Below are 19,682 nucleotides of genomic sequence, written 5' to 3'. Positions count from 1 at the left end.
TTTGAAATCAGAATGTGTGAGTCTTCCTTCCTACTTAGTTTTTTTCCTACATTATTTGGCCATTTGAAATGTTTTGCAATTTCATATGAATTTTAGTATCAGTTTGTCCACTCCTGAAAATAAGTCAGTTGAAATTTTAATAGGGAATGCATTGCAATCTCTGGATTGACTTGAATCTACAGATCAATTTAGGAAGTATTGCCATCTCAGCAATATTATGTCTTCTGATCCATGAACACAGAAGGTCTTTCCATTTTCTCAGGTCTTCTTTAATTTCTTTCAGTGATGTCTTACAGATTTCAACATACACATCTTTTACCTCCTTGGTTAAATTCACCACTAGGTATTTTACTCATTTCAGTGCTATAGTAAATGGAATTGTTTACTCAATTTCATTTTTGGATCTCTAGTATACAGAAATAAAAGTGATTTTTTGTATGTTGAATTTATATCTTGTGATTTTACTAAATTATTTTTTAGCTCACATTATCTATGTGTGTGTATTCTTTAGGGATTGTTATATTTAAGATAATGTCATCTACTAATAGGGATAGTTCTACTTCTCCTGTTCCAATATGAATGCCTTTTTTTTCCTCAACTAATTGTCATGGCTAGAATTTTTGGTACAGTGATATGTAGAAGTGGTGAGAATGACATTTTTGTTTATGATATTAGAGGGAAATATTTCAGTTTTTCACCATAGAGTATGATATTAGCTGTAAGTTTTTCACTGAAACTCAATAAGAATCAAGTTGAAGAAGTTACCTTCTATAGCTATTGATGTTTTTATCATGAAAGAGTGTTGGATTTTTGTCAAATGCTCTTTTCTGTATAAATTAAGATGATCATATTTTCTTCATTCTATTACTATGGTATGATTTTTCTTTATTACTTGGTATAATATATTGATTGATTTTTTTATGTTGAACCACCTTGCACTCCAAGGATAAATCCCACTTGGTCATTGTATATCAACCTTTTAATATGCTTTTGAATTTGGTTTGCTAGTATTTTCCTTAGGAATTTTGCATGTATATTTATAAGGGATATTGGTTTGTAATTTTTTTCTTGTGATGTCTTTTAAGATTTTATTTATTAGAAAGAGAAAGCATGCAAGTGGTGGGGGGCAGGGGGAGCAGAGGGAGAAGGAGAGAGCACTCCCCCCCCCCGCCCCCCCATGTGGAGCCTGATCTCACAACCCTGAAATCATGACCTGAGCCAAAATCCAGAGTCAGACACTTAACCGACTGAACCACCCAGGTGCCCCTCTTGTGTGAGGTATTTATCTGGCTTTGGAGTCTAAGTAATGCTGGCCTCATGAAATAATTTAGAATGTGCTTTTTCCTCTTCTACTTTTAGAAGAGTTTCAGAAGAATTGGTGTTAATTCTTCTTTAAGTGTTTGGTAAAATACACTGGTGAAACCATCTGATCCTGACTTTTTTTTTTCCACCGGAAAGCTTTCAATTACTGATTCAATCTTTTTGTTTATTATAAGTCTTTGGAGATGTCTACTGTCTACTTCTTGAGTCAATGTAGGTAATTTGTGTATTTCTAGGAATTAGTCCATTCCATTTAGGTTATCTAATTGTTTTGTCATAGAGTTGTTCATAGAATTCTCTTATAATCTTTTTTATTTTGTAAAGTTGCTAGTAATGTCTTTGCATTCCTGATTCAGTAATTAATATGAGTTTTCTTCCTATTTCCTTATCAGAGTAAATAAAAGTTTGTCAATTTTGTTTATCCTTTCAAAGAACCAACTGTGGTTTGCCTATTGTCTCTATTGTTTCTCTATTATTCATTTCATCTTATTCCTCTCTAAAATTTATTATTTCCTTCCTTCAGCTTTCTTTGGATTTAGTTTGCTTTTTATTTTCTAGTTTCTTTTTTTTTTTTTAATTTTCTAGTTTCTTACATTGGGAAGTTATTGATTTGATATATTTATTCTCTTTTGAATAAAGGCATTAGCAGTTATAAATTTCTCTCAAAACATCACATTTGCTAAAACTCGTAAGCTTTGGTATGTTGTATTTTCATTTAAATTTATCTCGGATTATTTTCTAATTTCTTATGTGATTTCCTCCTTAACTCATTGGTTGTTTAAGAATGTGCCATTTAATTTCCACATATTTGTTAATTTTTCAGATTTCCTTGTTATTAATTTCTAATGCCAACCTACTGTGGTCAGAGAAGATACTTTGTATGATTTTAATCTTTTTTAATTTATTATGACTTTTTGGCCTGATTTGTGTCTATCCTGAAGAATGTTCTCTGTGCACTTGAGAAGAATGTATAATCTGCTATTGTTGGTGGAGTGTTCTCTATATGTCTGTTAGATCTAGGTGACTCATGATGTTCTTAAAGCCCTTAATTGTATTATTGCCTGTCTAGATAGTTGATCCATTTTTAAAATCAGGGTGTTGAAGTCTCCAACCATTATTGTAGAACTAACTCTGTTTCTCTTCTCAGTTTTGTTAATATTTGCTTCATACATTTTGAGGCTCTGTTTTTTGGTGCATATGTATTTACAAATATCAGTATTTTGATGAATTGACAGTTTTATAATTCCATAATGTCTTTCTTTGTCTCTTTTAACAAATTTTGTCTTAAAGTATTTTTTATCTGATATTAACATATCCATTCCAGCTCTCTTTTGGTCACTATTTGAATGAGATATCTTTTTCCATTATTTTAGTTTAACCTATTTGTTTCTTTGGGTCTAAAATGAATCTCTTGCAGACAACATACAGTTGGATCTCGTTAAAAATCTATCCTGCCATCTGTCTTTTGGTTGGAGAACTTAACCAATTTACATTTAATGTAATTGTAAGGAAGGACATACTTCTATGATTTTGACATTTGTTTTTATATATCTTTTATCATTTTTATTCCTCAATTCCTCCATTACTGTCTGCTCTTATGATAAATCAGTGTTTTCTAATCCCCCATTTTTATTCTTTCATTTTTTCCTGTATTGGTTATTTTCTCTTTTTTAAAAGATTTTATTTATTTATTCATGAGAGATACATAGAGAGAGGCAGAGACACAGGCAGAGGGAAAAGCAGGCTCTTTGCGGGGAGCCTCATGCAGGACTCCATTCCAGGACCGAAGGATCACACCTGAGCTTAAGGCAGACGCTCAACCACTGAGCCACTCAGGTGCCCCTATATATTTATTTTCTTAATGATTGCCCTAGTGATTACAATTAACATTCGAAAAATATAATAACCTGGTTTAAATTAATACCAACTTGCTTTTAATAGTACAAAAACCTGGCTATATATCACTCTGCCCTCCCTCTTCTTTTACACTGTTAGTGTCAAAAATATAATCTTGCAACATTGTGTACCCATCAACATAGATTTATACTTATTATTGTCTTTTAAGTTATGTAAGAAAATAAGAACATAATAAACCGGGAATGCCTGGGTGGCTCAAAGGTTGAGTATCTGCCTTTGGCTCAGGGTCCTGGTCCCCCATGGGGGACCTGCTTCTCCCTCTGCCTATGTCTATGCCTCTCTCTGTGTGTCTCTCATAAATAAATAAAATCTTTTAAAAAATTAAAAAGAACATTACAAACTGAAACTACATTAATATGGACTTTTATATTTATTTCTTTGGTTACCTTTACCAATGTTCTTCATTATTTCACGTGAATTTCAGTCTAGTGTCTTCTATTTCAGCTAAAGGACTTCCTTTAGTATTTCTTTAGAGCCTATCTCCTAGTGATGAACTCTCTCAATTTTATCTGGGAATATCTTAATTTTTCCTTCATTTTTGAAAGACAGTTTTGTCAGGCATAGAATACTTTGTTGACAAGATTTTTTTTTTTTTTCATTTTAGTATTTTGAATATGTTAGCCCACAGCCCTCTGGCCTCCATGGTTTCTGATAAGAGAGTAGATTTTAATCTTACTAAGAATCCCTTGTATGTAATGGGTCTTTTCTCAGATTGCTTTCAATATTTTCTCTTCATGTTAGCTTTCAACAGTTTGATTATAATGTATCTGAAGGGTGAGTCTCTTTGAGTTCATCCTACTTTGATTACTTGAGCTTCTTGAATATGTAGATTTAAGTCCGTAATTAAATTTGAGAGATTTCAGTCATTATCTCTTCAAATGTTCCTTTTGGCTTTTTTCTCTTGTCTTTCTGGAACTCCCAGTTTATAAATATTGATATTCTTAATAGTGTGTCACAGGTCTCTTAGGCTATGTTCATTACTCTTCATTTTATTTTCATTTCTGCTCCTCACACTGTATAATCTCAATTGACCTATATTCGAATATACTAACTCTTTATTCTACATGGTCAAATCTTCAGTTAAATCCTTTTAGTGAATTTTTCATTTCAGTTATTGTACTTTTTAACTCCAGAATTTCTATTTGTTTCCTTTTTATAATTTCTATCCACTTATTGATATTTTTTATTTAGTGAAATATCATTCTTTCTTTAGTTCTTTGTGCATGATTTTCTTTAGCTTTTTGACCATATGTAATACAGTTGAAGTCATTGTCTAGTAAGTACAATGCCTGGGGGATCCCTGGGTGGCTCAGCGATTTAGCACTTGCCTTTGGCCCCGGGGTGTGATCCTGGAGTCCCAGGATGGAGTACCACATCAGGCTCCCTGCATGGAGCCTGCTTCTCCCTCTGCCTGTGTCTCTGCCTCTCTCTCTCTGTGTCTCTCGTGAATAAATAAATAAAATCTTAAAAAAAAAAATAAAGTACAATGCCTGGGTTTCCTCAGAAACAGTTTCCATATTCTTTTTTTTCATATGGACCACACACTCATTTCTTTGCATTTTTTTTTTGAAAACTGGACTTTTTGAATATTTTTTTTTTTTTTTTTTTTTTTTTTTTTTTTTTTTTTTTTTTTTTTTTGAATATTATAATATAATCTGGAATCAAATTCTTCATCCCCCCCTAGCATTTATTTTTGTTCCTTGTTGTGGTTGCTGTTGTTTGTTTACTGGCTTTTCTGAACTAATTTTGTAATATCTGTATCTTTTGTTATATATACCAATTGAAGTCTGTTCTGTTGATTTAATAATGAGCTAATGATTTAACAGAGATTTCCTTACAGCCTTGAACAAATAAAACTTTTTAAAATTTCTTATTTTTTGCACATGACTTTGTGTGTATATGTATATGTTGGCACATGCTTTCAACACTCAGGCACTTTACAACTTTGCCTTAGACTTTATTTCCTCTTGTGCAGAGCCTTAGGTCAGCAAGATATGAAAATTTAAGGCCTTATATATATTCTGAGCATTTTTCAGCTTTCTAGATGCCTGGGAATAAAGAGAAGCTTTTCAAAGCCTATTTTGCCCAGCAGATCTCATTCCCCAGCCTTTCTTCCTTTTTTATTTAGTCTGTTGTTTGTCTTAACCATGATCCCTTGTCCCAGGTGGCATCAAGCAATCCATTTTCCTTTAAATATCTTAGTCAAATGACCCTCAGGTTACTACCTCAGCCATGGGAGGGTTCCCACAGGAGAAATAAAGCAGGCCCTTTGAAATGCAAATGAAAGGTACAATGAGATATCACAACACATCTTCAGAATGGCTAAAATTAAAAACACAGGAAACAATTGTTGGCAAGGATGTGAGGTAAAAGGAACAATCTTGCAAACTGGTACAGCCACCATAGTAAATAGAATGGAGGCTCCTCAAAAAGTTGAAAATAGAACTACCCTATGATCTAGTAATCACACTATTGGGTACTTACCCAAAAAAATACAAAAACACAAATTCAAAGGGATACACACACCCCTATATTTATTGCAGCATTACTTACAATAGACAAATTATGAAAGCAATCCAATGTTCATCAATAAATGACTAGATACAGAAGATGTGGTATTATATGTAATGGAATATTATTTGGCCATAAAAAGAATAAAATCTTATCATTTGCAATTATATAGATGGAGCTAGAGAGCATAATGCTAAGCAAAATAAATGAATCAGAGACAAAAATAACATGATTTCACTCATATGTGGAATTTAAGAAACAAAATAAATGACTAAAGGAAAAAAGAGAGAGAGAGAAATCAAGAAAAAGACTCGACTCTAGAGAACAAAATGGTCACCAGAGGGGAGATGGGATTAAAGAATACACTTAACATGATGAGCACTGAGTAATGTATAGACTTGTTGAATCACTATATTGTACACCTGAAACTAATATAACACTGCACGTTAACTGTACTGGAATTAAAAATAAAGGCAGGCCCTTTGAACTAGTCTTCCAGGGAGCCTCCAGAAAGGTCAAAATGAACAACCACAATTTTTTTAAGAATAAAGCCCATTGTGTTCGCGTATTCCCCTGTCCTGGGAATGCAGTCTGTTATCTCTAAGTTCACTACTGAACTGGGTAATGGGAGATCGGACACTGGATAGAACAGTGTTTTAAAATGTTAGAAAACTCTTTTACTCAGATTCAGCTCTTCTTTTGGTTAAGCATCCCCCTGGTTGCTATAAGCTTTTGATTCTCTTCCAGGATTCCAAAAAAGTTGATTCTAATAGTTTTTGCCACCTTATTCATTGTTTTTATGGATGGATGGAGTTGCAGGGTTCTTTATGCCTCTACTTTTGCTAATACCATTTCCCAAAACCATTATATTTTAATTGCCTTTTCATTTATGTTTACTAAATTATGATGAGGCTGAGACCAGGTAGATACCGCGTTTGCATTTCTAATAAGTTTACAGATGATGTAGATGATGATGGTTTGGAACCACTGGCCTAAAGCAAGCAATATCTATAAACTGAGCCATGAAAGAATAAGTAGGAATTAGCTAAATTAGGGGTAGTATTGTGGGGGGAAGAGCAGTGAGGAAAGCTGAAGGCAAAGGTTCAGACAGAGGAGACTTGGATGTAGTGCACAGGGACCTGCAAGTCTGTAGGAAAAGGAGAGTGATGAGAGATGAGGCTGCCAAGGCAGGAAGAAGCGATATTCAAAGGCATTCAGAGGCCTTTGACCATACTAAAGAGCTAGGTTTTGGGTGGAGAGCCACTGAAGGACTATAAAAAGGGAGCAACATGATCAGAAGTGATCATTGTGGCTTCAGTGTAGGGTGTGGACTGAAGGTGGGCAAGACCAATAAGTAGACTGTAATTAGCTACTGTAGGAGCAGGTTGATGACCAGGAGCTATAGAGTAGCAATGAAGATGGAGAAAAAAAAAAAAAGATTTGAAAGATATTTAAGAGGTAGAAATTAAATTCTTGAACACTCATTTCATGTCTGGAATGTAGGCGAGGGAAAAAAATAAAGTTTATTGGTAGGTTTCTGCTTTGATCCATTAAGTGTAATAGTCACGGGAGCAAGGAAGGCTAGAGGAAGGAGGAATGGAGAGAGGGATGATTTAATCTGGGGACCTGTTGAGGTCTAGTGAGTCACTGAGTAGAGGGATTTTGAGCTCAGGAGAGACATCTAAACTAAGGCACAGATTTGGGACTTGCCAATACATAGATAACTGAAACAGAGAAATAGACGGAATTCCCTGGGTACAACAGGTACAGCAAGAAATAGATCTAGATGGCTACATTTAGGAGATTGTTGAGAAACACCGCCACTTAAGGGCAAACCTGGGGAAGAGGAGTCTGTGTTAGAGACTACAAAGTTGCTAACAGAGAAACGGGAAGAAAATCAGGAGAACATGACAGTGTTCTGGAAGCCAGTGCTTTAGCCATGCTGAAAGCTGGAAAGAGATCAAGTAAAATAAGGAGTAACAATATCAATTAGATATTTGAAGAAGGTAATTAATAACCTAAGTATAACTCCTGACAGTAAAGTTTCATGAATTCAAACCAGAAATATATAGGAAGTGAAAAAGTAGAAGCAGATAATATAGTGACAGCCAGTTCGTGTGTTGCCCTTTTCATTGTTTCAACATGATTTGTATGACTTTATCTGCTATTAATAATGAGAACAGAATGTATTTTTAAATATACTTTTTTATGTTAAATTCTGGGAATTTCTTGCTGTCTTCTTGTATATATTACTGCTTTCCTTCAGAAATAGTGAAATTTTCTGAACAGATAGGTAGACTGAAGATTTATCTTTGAAATAACAGTAGAAAAAGTAATTAAGAATTTTAATGATTGTATTTTTTTCCTACAGTTGTATTTCATATAAATGCATATCTAAGGATTTTGTTTTCAGAAGTTGGTTTCCAGGGAATGAACCCATATAAACTAACAAGAGCTTGTTTTTTAAATATATGGTAGAATTTTCTCATTTTATTTTAAGGCAATGCTAGAAAAATTCAACTTATTCCATTTTACCAAAACCAATATCCTGAAATGCTTAGGCAAAGGTACAGAATCGCTTTAGTATATTTCCCAGAATTCAAAAACCAGTAAAATCACTAACACAAGACTCATGACAGCTTTTGCTTTGGTTTTTCATCCCTGGAAATGAGATTATGGGACCTGTGATGATCTTGAATTCTCAGACCATGCAGTAAATACCCAAAGGGTCACCTGGAAAACATGAAAATTTATGATAATTTAGAATTGGGATTTATTGACTAAAAGATTATCCAACTGGGATCATACAGATTTCTTCTGAAAATGCAATGTGTATTTCCTGCTCTGTATTTTGTTATGTGATTTCCTTCAGCTGGAATATCTCCTTATATCTTTTCCACTTTCCTCAATTTCTATTGGTATCCATCAAAGTCCAGGTCAAATACCACCTATTTTATTAGATTACTACACTGACTATGTACATAAAACATAGAACATATGCTATTCCTTTTTTATTTAGTCTGTTGTTTGTCTTAACCATGATCCCTTGTCCCAGGTGGCATCAAGCAGTTATTTGCATATTTATTTCTAGTTAGACTGTAAACTTCTAGGACTATATCTTATTCTTCCATGTTGCCCCGCATAATGCCCAGCATATGATTATCACTATATAAATATTTGCTCGTTATACTTATATTTCAGTTATTTATATATGATTGTCACTATATAAAAAGTCATTCATTATGCTTATGTATTCAGTGTCTAGTACTAAAGAATTCTCCTTTTTCTGCCTAGCCAAAATATAGAAGACCATAAAAATGGGCCAGATTTCCTCTTTTGAGTTCCTAGTCATTCAAAATTTAGAATTCATTCAGGTATACCCAGAGACAATTATGTGTACATAGTGGCTGCAAGTTTCTCCTGCAGAAAATAAAATTGACACTGGCAAAAAATAATAATAATGATAATAACGACAATTTTTTAAATGTCTCTTATTTCTAAGAGTTCTCTGAATTTTTTGATCTGCTAATTATAATAGAAGGCTTCTTATAGGGTTAATCATTGACCAATAAGTTGATTAACTTGTTTAAAGCAAAAAAGCATTAAAGAAGTGTATAAGAGGCTGTGACTTAAAACACACAAATAATCATTTACCAACTTTTTAAAAGATTTATTTATTTCAGGGAGAGGGGGAGGGAGAGAGAACATGAGTAAGGTCAGGGGCCAAAGGAAAGGAAGAGAAATTCTCCCACTGACTCTGAACTGAGCACAGAGACCCACACGAGGTTCAATCCCAGAACTCTGACATCATGACGTGAATCAAAATCAGGAGTCAGATGCTTAACTGACTGAGTCACCCACGTGCTCCTCACTTACCAATACTTTTGAGGAAAAACTTCTTTGACTATGGGTCAGGTATTTGGAGTGCATTATTCTCTTTCTAACATAAATTACTATAATCATTATTTACTGTTCAGTGTTGGTTCTTTAGATAAAAGTGTAAATCTAAATATTTTTAAAGTAATCTGAGTATAGACTTTCTAGATTCTTGTTTATTGACCACTCCAATAAACTAAAATTTCCTCATTTTCCCCTCAGTTAAAAGCCTATTTAATGACTTGCCGACATGGAGTCTTTCCAAAGCATTCGAGATAGATTATTTTATTTTATTTTATTTTATTTTGTTTTGTTTTATTTTTATTGGAGTTCAATTTGCCAACATATAGCATATCACCCAGTGCTCATCCTGTCAAGTGCCCCCCTCAGTGCCCATCACCCAGTCACCCCAAACCCTCGCCCACCTCCCTTTCCACTACCACTTGTTTGTTTCCCAGAGTTAGGAGTCTCTCTTGTTCTTTCTCCCTCACTGATATTTCCACTCATTTTCTCTCCTTATTTTATACAAATAAGTCTTTTTTTTACATCATGAGTAATTATTTTATTCGTAATTTAGTTAAATTATATAAGGTGATAACAATGGGCACGATTTGGGGACAAATACAACTGATTTCTTAACAAGTAGCAATTCCCCTGGTTGGAGCAAAAGCGTTTGAGGCACACTAGACAGAGCTAGCAAGTTAGCTGCCAGTACTAGCATTTACATGGCATGGGCAGTACTCAATATGTTTTACCTAGGGAATGGAGAATAGCCGTTAATCTGGTGAACTAGTAAAATGGTACTAGAGTAAAAAGAGCTACTATCCTCTTATTTTATACTAATATCTTTCTGACATTGTTCCACAGAAAAGTTAAGTGTAGGTATTTTATTCAGAATTAAATAACTTCACCCTTTGTGTTAGCTGAAGGACAATGGAGTTAAAGGTATAGGGAAGAAGGATAAATAAAAGTCTGCTGTAAAATAACTTTCTTTGTTGGATGTATTGTGTTGATTCAGGAAGAGCTACCAAAGGTCTATAGAGAGAAAAAAAAAAGTATAATACATCTAGGCTATTTCAAGTATGCATGTTTCATTTCCAATTTCATCCCGATCTTCTTCCTTAATATAGTGATCTTAATTCAGTTACCCTAGTATTTAAATACCTCTCTCATTGTTTTCATGTTTATTTCATTATTTTTTTTGGTAATGTGATAAAATAATTACAAAGGGAAATCAATTTGTATAATTTTCACGGGATGCCTGGGTGGCTCAGCCTTCGACCCAGACTGTGATCCTGGAGTCTGGGGATCGAGTCCCACATCAGGCTCCCTGCATGGAGCCTGCTTCTCCCTCTGCCTATGTCTCTGCCTTTGTCTCTCTTCTCTCTGTGTATCTCATGAATAAATAAATAAAATCTTTAAAAAAAATAATTTTCAGAAAATGCCTTTCATGTTATTCTATTGTAAAAAATTAACTGGTTCAGGGAAGTTTTTGGCTTAGTATAATAGTGTGAAATCTAGCTACTTATTTTCAAGACTAGTTTTGATCCCTTGGAAATCTTGTTTGAGCCAGTTTGCCTCTGGATCCTTTTTTTTTAAGATCTTGAGTATGTTCCCTAAAATATTAAGACACACTCAAAATAATTTCATCCTGTACAAATCTGTTGACTCACTGCCATCTAAAGTAGAATATCTGTTTTGCTATTGGAAGATAAAAACTAGAATGAAATTAAGTGAAAATAAAAGCAATACTGTTTCTAGGTTTTTTTTTTTTTTCATGTTAAAACTCTGCATAAGTAGGTTTTTGGTGGGCTTAAACTTCACCTAGAAGAATCAAATAATATGGAGTTTTTCTGAGTGCTAAGTTTGCCTTCACATTTTGATGTTTTGCTTTTCCAGGGTTTTGAAGGTGTTTCTTTCACGAACAGCCCAGCGGATTCCATATATGACTGGTGGACGGGTCATGAGGATGCTGGCAGTAATGCTCCTGGTAGTATTTTGGTTTCTTGTTGGCTGGACTTCGTCTGTTTGCCAGAATTTGGAGAGGCAGATTTCACTTATTGGCCAAGGGCAAACATCTGATCACCTCATCTTCAATATGTGCCTCATTGAGCGCTGGGATTACATGACAGCAGTTGGTATGTGGTCACTTATTTTGTGCGTTGTCTGGTCCTATTTCCTAAAATAGACTTCTTTAGAAGCCTTACCATACCCTTTTACAAAACTGAAAGGGATTTCACCTAATATGGTTTGGGTAAAACAATATCATGAAAAGGACAATGACATGTGAAATGCAGACTTTTTCTGAGTTTCCATTCTTTTTCAAAGGTATGTAGCTTTGTTGAGAAAATGTGGTCAAGTAAATTAGGAAGGAGAAATGCAGCAAATAAAAACAACTACTTCTTACAAAGAAAATTTCTGTTTTCCACCTTATCAGTGTATTCCCATTGTATTAACAATAGCTGTTTTCTTGATTTATTTCTTTAATTGGGAGGGGAAAAAAGGGAAACATACTAGTATTTTTTATATAGTTTAGGTCCTGTGATATTTCAGACTAGGGATGCAGGGCACATTTTGAGTAGAGATCTTCCCTGCAAAAATTTTAATTAATCTATGGCTCTTCTAAAGATAATTTATTAGGACTTCTCTGGAGGTCCAGTATTCCACAAAAATGAAGCCATGCTCCTTGGGGTTGGTGAGAGACTGTTCCATGCCTGAGAAACTGGAGAACTTGGAAGAACCACATGACATCTTAGGCCAGAAGCATAGGTTTTTCTGGCACCTTGATTTTTTGAAAAATGAGGAGGAGAAATCAATAGAAATTTTTCTGTTGTTAACATTAGGCTAGCTTAAGCCAAGCCTCTAAAGATACAAAAAATAATGAAAACAAATTTTTATTATTTTGTTGTCATTCCCCTCAGCAAACCACAGGACAAATCTTATTTTTATTTGGCAGTGAGTCTAATTCCTATTTTCTGCCCCCCCCCCCCATATTTGGCAATTTGTTGGTTGAATATTCACATTTAGTGTTTTGCTAGAAGTTAATAACAGATATATTTAGTTTACAATTTAAATGTAATGATATTTTTCCTGGGCAAGATATTTCAGGAATTTTATAGGCCTGATATCCATAATAATGAAGCAATTGTGAGTATATAAAAAGAATGGTTATAATGATAATTTGTAAAGCCAACCTTCATTATTTTGATCAATATCAAAAACATACCAGAAATTATCAATAGATATGTATCAGTAGATATCAATATTGAAGATAAAACTTAGAAGTTATCTGATTCTGACTTAAGTATAGATATAAATAAATTGTATAGGTATAAAATTTCTACTCAATAGAAACCTCTAAAGTTGTTTTACATTCTTCAATCCAAGTTAACCAAACTAGGAAAAATCATTTTCCCACATTACTGTGAAGAAAAGCCCACTATATTTCTTTTCTGTTTTATAATACTCAAAATACATGCTTCATCATGGGTAGGGAATAAACAAGCAGAAACCATGGCCTATTTACCTAGCATTATCTGTATTTTGTATACCTTGGTTTTGAGATATATTGAAGGCCTTTTAAAATGTTCTTTTACATTCTGAAGAAAATGACATTTATGGTCTCCTGTCTCTATGTAGAAATAAATAGGAAAATATAGCTGACAGTAACCTGCAATTTATTCATTAAAAACTTTATATATAAGTAAAAGTTTCATACAGTAAACAAGACCCACTGAGTAAATTTCTTTAATGCTATGTTGAACACTTTGCAGGAGACATAAAATGTATGAAATTTCTGTTCCTCTTATCAAGTAGCTTACCATTGGTTTATATAAATAAATGGGAATTGTTAAAAGTTATTTTTAAAAAACAAAATTATGTGGTAAAGACTCTTGGTACAATAGTTCAATAAAGGAAGACAACAGTTTGGACCAGAACCCAGGAATCTTTAAAGGGAAGTTCTTTGAGCCATGGATAACACAGGTTATTGTAAAGTGGTACAGAAAACATTCCCTTTGATAGGAATAGTGGTAGAGGTGGATGGAAATTATATTTCCTTAGAAGGAAATGTCCATCTAAGAAAGATTATGTTGGAATACATTGTGATTAATTCTGGATAGTTAGGTTTATTGTGGGTCTTGAAAACCTGTTAAGGAATTTGGAGAACCAGAAATGTGATATGATAAATCAGTAAAGTCAATATAGATTGCCTTTAGGAGAGAGAGAGGGAAGGAGGGAGAGAGAAAGAGAGAATAGACCGACCAATTAAATTCATGGGTTTAGGAGGGAGAATCATTAGAAGGGAGAAAGAGCAGTGGTTCTCAAAAGTGGTCCCAGAATCGATGGCAGCAGCACACCTGGCAACTTGTTAGAAATGTGCATTCAGCGGCCCACCTACAGACTTTATAGGTCAGACACTGGAATCGTGGGGCCCCACAGTTTGTGTTTAACAAGCCCTCTAGGTAATTCTGATGCTACTCTAAAGTGTAGAACTACTGACTTGAAGGAAATAATCAGATGAACTTACTAGAATATATATCACTTATCCTAACTTTGCTCTGGGCATTCCATGATACTCTGTTTCCCTGATCAATCACTAGAATATTCTTCACAATGATTATTTCAAGTCTTGTATTGCCTCCCCTTTTACACCTCCAAACTAACTAATATTCTTTTTTTCTCTTAAAAAAGTAAGATAGCAATCAGACATCAGTTGTCTTCCAATTCTTGTCAACATATCTGTAAATCTTCCTATATTCCTTCCCATTCTTATCCACCCCCCATGACCTAAACTAACTCTTGTGCCATGCTCATTCAACATTAACCCCCTTATCTCCAGTGACCTGTCTCACTTTCTATGACTTTCCTGTCATCTGAAACTCCCCTACCTCCCAAATCTCTCATTAAAGAATTCCATTCTGACCACAACTTTCTGTCTTATGTTATTTGTTTAACTACTTTGGCTGCAATAGCTCTTTATATTCATGGGCTATTTTTATTGTGTTTTACTGCCATTAAATTCTGCTTTCCTCCAAAGATACAGCTTACCAGGTAGCAAATTTTTCTACTAGCAAAGATGAAAACACATGAAAAAAGTAGGCATTCTTTAAATATAGTAATTCTGGATAATACCAGAGAAGAGGATGCACAGAGAGCAGGGAGGACTATGAGCTCACCTTCCTGGAGAGCCTGAGGTAGGTGGTATAAGAGAGAATAGCTTGAGATCCAGAGCTTGGGAGGGCTACAGAATGCAGTTCCTTGGACACTAAGCAGGTCTCAGTTACAGTAAGAAGAGAGAGAGAAGCTAAGAGAAGAGATTGTTATGGTGGGAAGATCTAGGTCATGGCTCTAGGACTGAGTTAAAAGTAGTAAAACTTGAGAGGCAGGCATTAAAATAATACTCCCACAGGTGTTAAATGATAATATTAGGGTCTCAGAAAATAAAAGACAAGTGACAGGGTGCAGAGACTCAAGAGGCGAGAAAAAGTTGAAAGGTGGTGATGGTGGCGGTGGTTTTGTTAGCTCCAGGCTCTGTTTCCATCCTATAAACTACTAGAACACCTTCGTTTCAACACTTTTCCTGCAGTGACACATTTCTCTAAAGAAAAGTCGAGACACATGGTTTAACAAATAGGAACAAATATTTGAAATTAGGACTCTCTTAAAAGAATCAGAGACATGTGGTTGCTATGATTTTTTTTCACACTACCCTACAGCAATTCCATTTATTTATCTTTCACATATCTTACATTTTTCTTTCTAGTGCGTGTAGCACTAGATATTCTGTATTTAACCTCTCTTAATTTAATGTTTTCTAATGTGCGGCAGATGCTTCTTTTCAGTTCTCTTTATATATTTCTATAAGTAGCATGTTTGCCCTTAGATTTTTTTATACTCAGACTGTTATTCAAGAATAAATTCTTGTATCTTCAGTCAGCCAAGAAGAAACCTGTACTAAAAGCTAAATTATTCCATTTCCTAAGTGGAAATGTTTCTATATAGGGGACAGGCTGCAGAGAAGCAATAGATAGGTTTTACCTTGAGGCTGTGAAAATCATTGTCAGGAAGCTCTGTACACTTAGATTAGGTCAGGAGTCAATTTAGAAAAAAAAAGAGAAAGTGGTGGTTAATACATTTATAAACATGCATTCTGGATTAGCTTTACCTATCAAAAAAGGATCTATTTTTTAAAAATACAAATTAAAGAGTCACTTGAAAGAGTGCAATACTTGTCTTCCCACTGAAGTAGAACTCTATTTAGAAATGTGGGTCATAAGTGTAAAGAATGGGTCTATTCTGTTTTTGCTCACTGTGCAGGGCACCTCCAAAACTGCTCAGACAGGTGATTTGCCTGCCACAAATGTTTCAGACCAGGTTTAGAAACTGCTTGGAAAAATCTCCAAACCTCTATGAGACTCAGTTTCTACTTTGAGGAAATATGTGAAAACATAGAAAGGGAGAAAAGATGACTTTCAGAATCCCATTGTTATTTAAATATGTTTATAATTTTCAATTATCATGTTTGCCCTGTATAAAAAATTGTGAGGTCACCTTTAAATGGAAAACAAATAAAGGTGTAAACATTGCAACTATAAAAGACAGATGAACAGGCAATGTGAAAAGTGTTTTATAGGCCCAATAGTTTGGGAGTTTTTTAATGATTTTTTAAAATCTGGTGAGAAATGAACTTCAAATTGTGGACGTTTCAGAATATTTCTGGATCAGACTAAATTCCTATAAAGACTTAAAGTGCTATACTGCTTTGAAAATCATCTATTAGAAAGATAATACTGTAGTACTTATACTATTCATTTATCACGTGGCTCAGCACTTTGAATTTTTCTGAGTATGTTTAAATATATTATCTGCCATTCATATTCTTCTATCTCCTCATCCCTCCTTTCTCTCCCAACCTGGTAGTTCTAACACTCCTCAACACCATTACTTAGCTTGTTCTCAGTATATCCCTGACACCTAACAAAGTATCTGTCAGCTCTTGATAAATATTTGCTGAAAGAATAAAGGATGAGCTCAGCTCCCTTTATCTTATAATATTTTCTATGGTCAGAATTACACCAGTTGACGAAACATTTAAAGCTAAAATTCTAGGGGTTACACAATTGTCCCCACATTCATTTTAATGGTAAAGTGTATGTTCAGATTTTGAGAGGTATTTTTGAGCAAGTTACAGAAACTAAATTGGCAATCCTTAGCCTTTTTATGAATTCTATCCCTGACTTGTCCAATAGTCAAAATAAGTGAATGGCATAAAGCTGGCTAGCAAATCAGAATTATAATTTTCAAAATATCACATGATGCATTTATAAATATTGAACTGGAATGAAACTGATACGCTCTTGATTATTGTATTATTTGACCATCCTTTTGGAGCTATGTAAAGGATAAGGGGGTTGAGACTAGAAACATTCTTCTGAATAAAGGGAGAAAGCAAATAAACATGCTTGGGAGTAGGAATCTCCAATTTTTTTCTAAATCTATTTACCCTATTTAGTAAGTTGGTAATCAGTTGTGCATGTTCAGGATTTTGCACAATAGCAATAAAATTTTTCATGGCTAAAAGTTAAGACTCTTACCCTAGGGGTTTCCTAATTTATTGGTAAAAACTGACAATTGAGTAGAATTAACTTCTTATACCTGAATTACCTTCATAATGTCATCGCTAGGATAAGGAAGACTACATCTTTTACACCTGGATTTAGTGCTTGTGGGTAGAGTCCTCCAGTATGGGGCTTCCAGGTTTGGAATACATAAATTTAATAAAGGTGGTGATACAATGCTTAGTTAGTTGGTTAGCAGTCAGTTTCTAACTACACATTCACAGCATAAACTGAAGATGGGGAAACAGTAGGATGACTAAGATAAGTTGGAATAAGTGAGCAGATTCTTACCTTATCTATAAGAAACAATAAGGTAGCAAAAGGATGACTAATAGATAGATCATAATGTCAAGGATATGTGGAACTTCTATTCCACGGCTAAATCAGACTTTAGTTCAGACTTAGGTAAGCACATTTCTGTTTGGTTACTTCTAGGTAATGATAATCTAATGTGATTTAAAAGGGACATAATTGGGCAGCCTGGGTGGCTCAGAGGTTTAAGTGCCTGCCTTTGGCCCAGGGCATGATCCTGGAGTCCTAGGATCGAGTCCCATGTCGGGCTCCCTGCATGGAGCCTGTCTCTCCCTCTGCCTGTGTCTCTGCCTCTGTGTGTGTGTGTGTGTGTGTGTGTGTGTGTGTGTGTGTCTCCCATGAATAGATAAATAAAATCTTTAAAATTAGGGGGTCGGGGACATAATTGAGACTAAGGCTAGTTTGCTGCCTTCCTTAACTGAGCACAAGAATATACACAAAAAGTTCTATCCATCTTTCTATTTACCTTCTCTTATTCTACATATCTTTCTATATCGCTGTTGTGGCCTAATTCTCAATCACACTGACGTGATTTAATGACTATTCCTTGACAAGGACTCTTATAAATCAAGATCTTTGCCCATGTCTTCATAGTTGTGAAAAGTCCACCAGTATATGAAGTATCTTATGGTTTTGGAAACTTCTTAGAGCTTGACATCCCTTGCTATATATTTTATTCACCAACTTTGAAAGAAAGACATAGAGAAAAATCTAGCAAACAGGTATTATAAGCTTGGGTTCACATTCCATTTGGGAATTTTTTAATATTTGGTTGTTTAAGATAATACCAATATGGATTCCCCCACTGTTCTAAAGTTCTAATTCATTTCCATGAATTTCACATGGGATGTTTTCGCTGTAGAAAATGTAATCTTTGGGATGCCTGGGTAGCTCAGTGGTTGAGCATTTGCCTTGGCCTCAGAGTGTGATCCCAGAGTTCCAGGATCAAGTCCCACATTGGGCTCCCTGCAGGGAGCCTGCTTCTCCCCCTGCCTATGTCTCTGCCTCTCTCTCTGTGTCTCTCATGAATAAATAAATAAAATCTTAAAAAAAAATAAAATGTGGGATCCCTGGGTGGCGCAGCGGTTTGGTGCCTGCCTTTGGCCCAGGGCGCGATCCTGGAGACCCGGGATCGAGTCCCATGTCGGGCTCCCGGTGCATGGAGCCTGCTTCTCCCTCTGCCTATGTCTCTGCCTCTCTCTCTCTGATGTGACTATCATAAAAAATAAATAAAGCAGAAAAAAAAAAAAGATAAGGGATAAACAAACTATCCAGAGGTTTGCAATAGATGAAAATTTGGCCCATGGGCAATAGTCTAAAAAAAAAAAAAATATGTAATCTTTGCTATCCTCTTCTTCATTGGCATGCTCTTCTTTGCTCTCTTCCTTCCTGGTATAGTACTTTAAACACACAAGACAATATGTTCAGTAATTTAATTAGTCATATGCCGATGTTTAGAAGAGACCAAGACCACAGTAACTGTCTTCCTGAGTTAGATAGGAAAATTCTAAAATAGCAGTTGTTTCTAAGGATTTAAATGCTTAATTACTGTAGAAGATTAGGCTATCGTATGACAGGTGAAATGTGATATAAGCACCATTTAATGAGCGTAGGGGAAAGTAGATTAGACTTCCTCTTCATCTGACTTAGATTAATGCTCATGATGTAGCTTCATTTACATACATCTTCTTTTATTCCAAGGTACTATATGTCTTTTTTTCTAAGATTTTATTTATTTATTCACGAGAGACACAGAGAGAGAGAGAGAGGCAGAGACACAGGCAGAGGGAGAAGCAGGCTCCATGCAGGGAACCTGACCTGGGACTGGATCTCAGGACTCCAGGATCACACCCTGGGCTGAAGGCGGAGCTAAACTGCTGAGCCACCAGGGCTGCCCTGTACTACTGTATGTCTTAATCCACACTGTATCACTTATTACTACTTTTAAAAAGTACTTTTAATGTCAGTCAAAGGATAAAAGCCTAACCATGTAGATGGTTTATTTGCCTTGGTTTGTTTGGGCTTACATTTCTAGAAACTCACACATACTTTTGGAAGGTCTTGCTTGAGTGTTTTTAGAAAGAGTGAAGTGGGCTTATTTTCTTGTGTACTTATATACCACCTCTT

The 19,682-nt window shown here is 35.0% G+C and overlaps 1 protein-coding gene across 1 annotated transcript in view; it reads left to right on the top strand.

Annotated features, from left to right (window-relative positions):
* The window catches only part of GPR158 (G protein-coupled receptor 158), a 410,036-nt gene that overhangs the window by 368,669 nt on the left and 21,685 nt on the right, over positions 1-19,682 (top strand). The window contains exon 7 of the mRNA XM_038529762.1: positions 11,524-11,762. Within this exon, the coding sequence (XP_038385690.1) occupies positions 11,524-11,762 (239 nt within the window). The remainder of the gene's footprint in view (positions 1-11,523; positions 11,763-19,682) is intronic.

This window comes from Canis lupus, chromosome 2 (genome assembly GCF_011100685.1).
Source record: "Canis lupus familiaris isolate Mischka breed German Shepherd chromosome 2, alternate assembly UU_Cfam_GSD_1.0, whole genome shotgun sequence".
NCBI classification, from domain to species: domain Eukaryota; kingdom Metazoa; phylum Chordata; class Mammalia; order Carnivora; family Canidae; genus Canis; species Canis lupus.
This window is presented reverse-complemented; position numbering and strand designations above follow the sequence as displayed.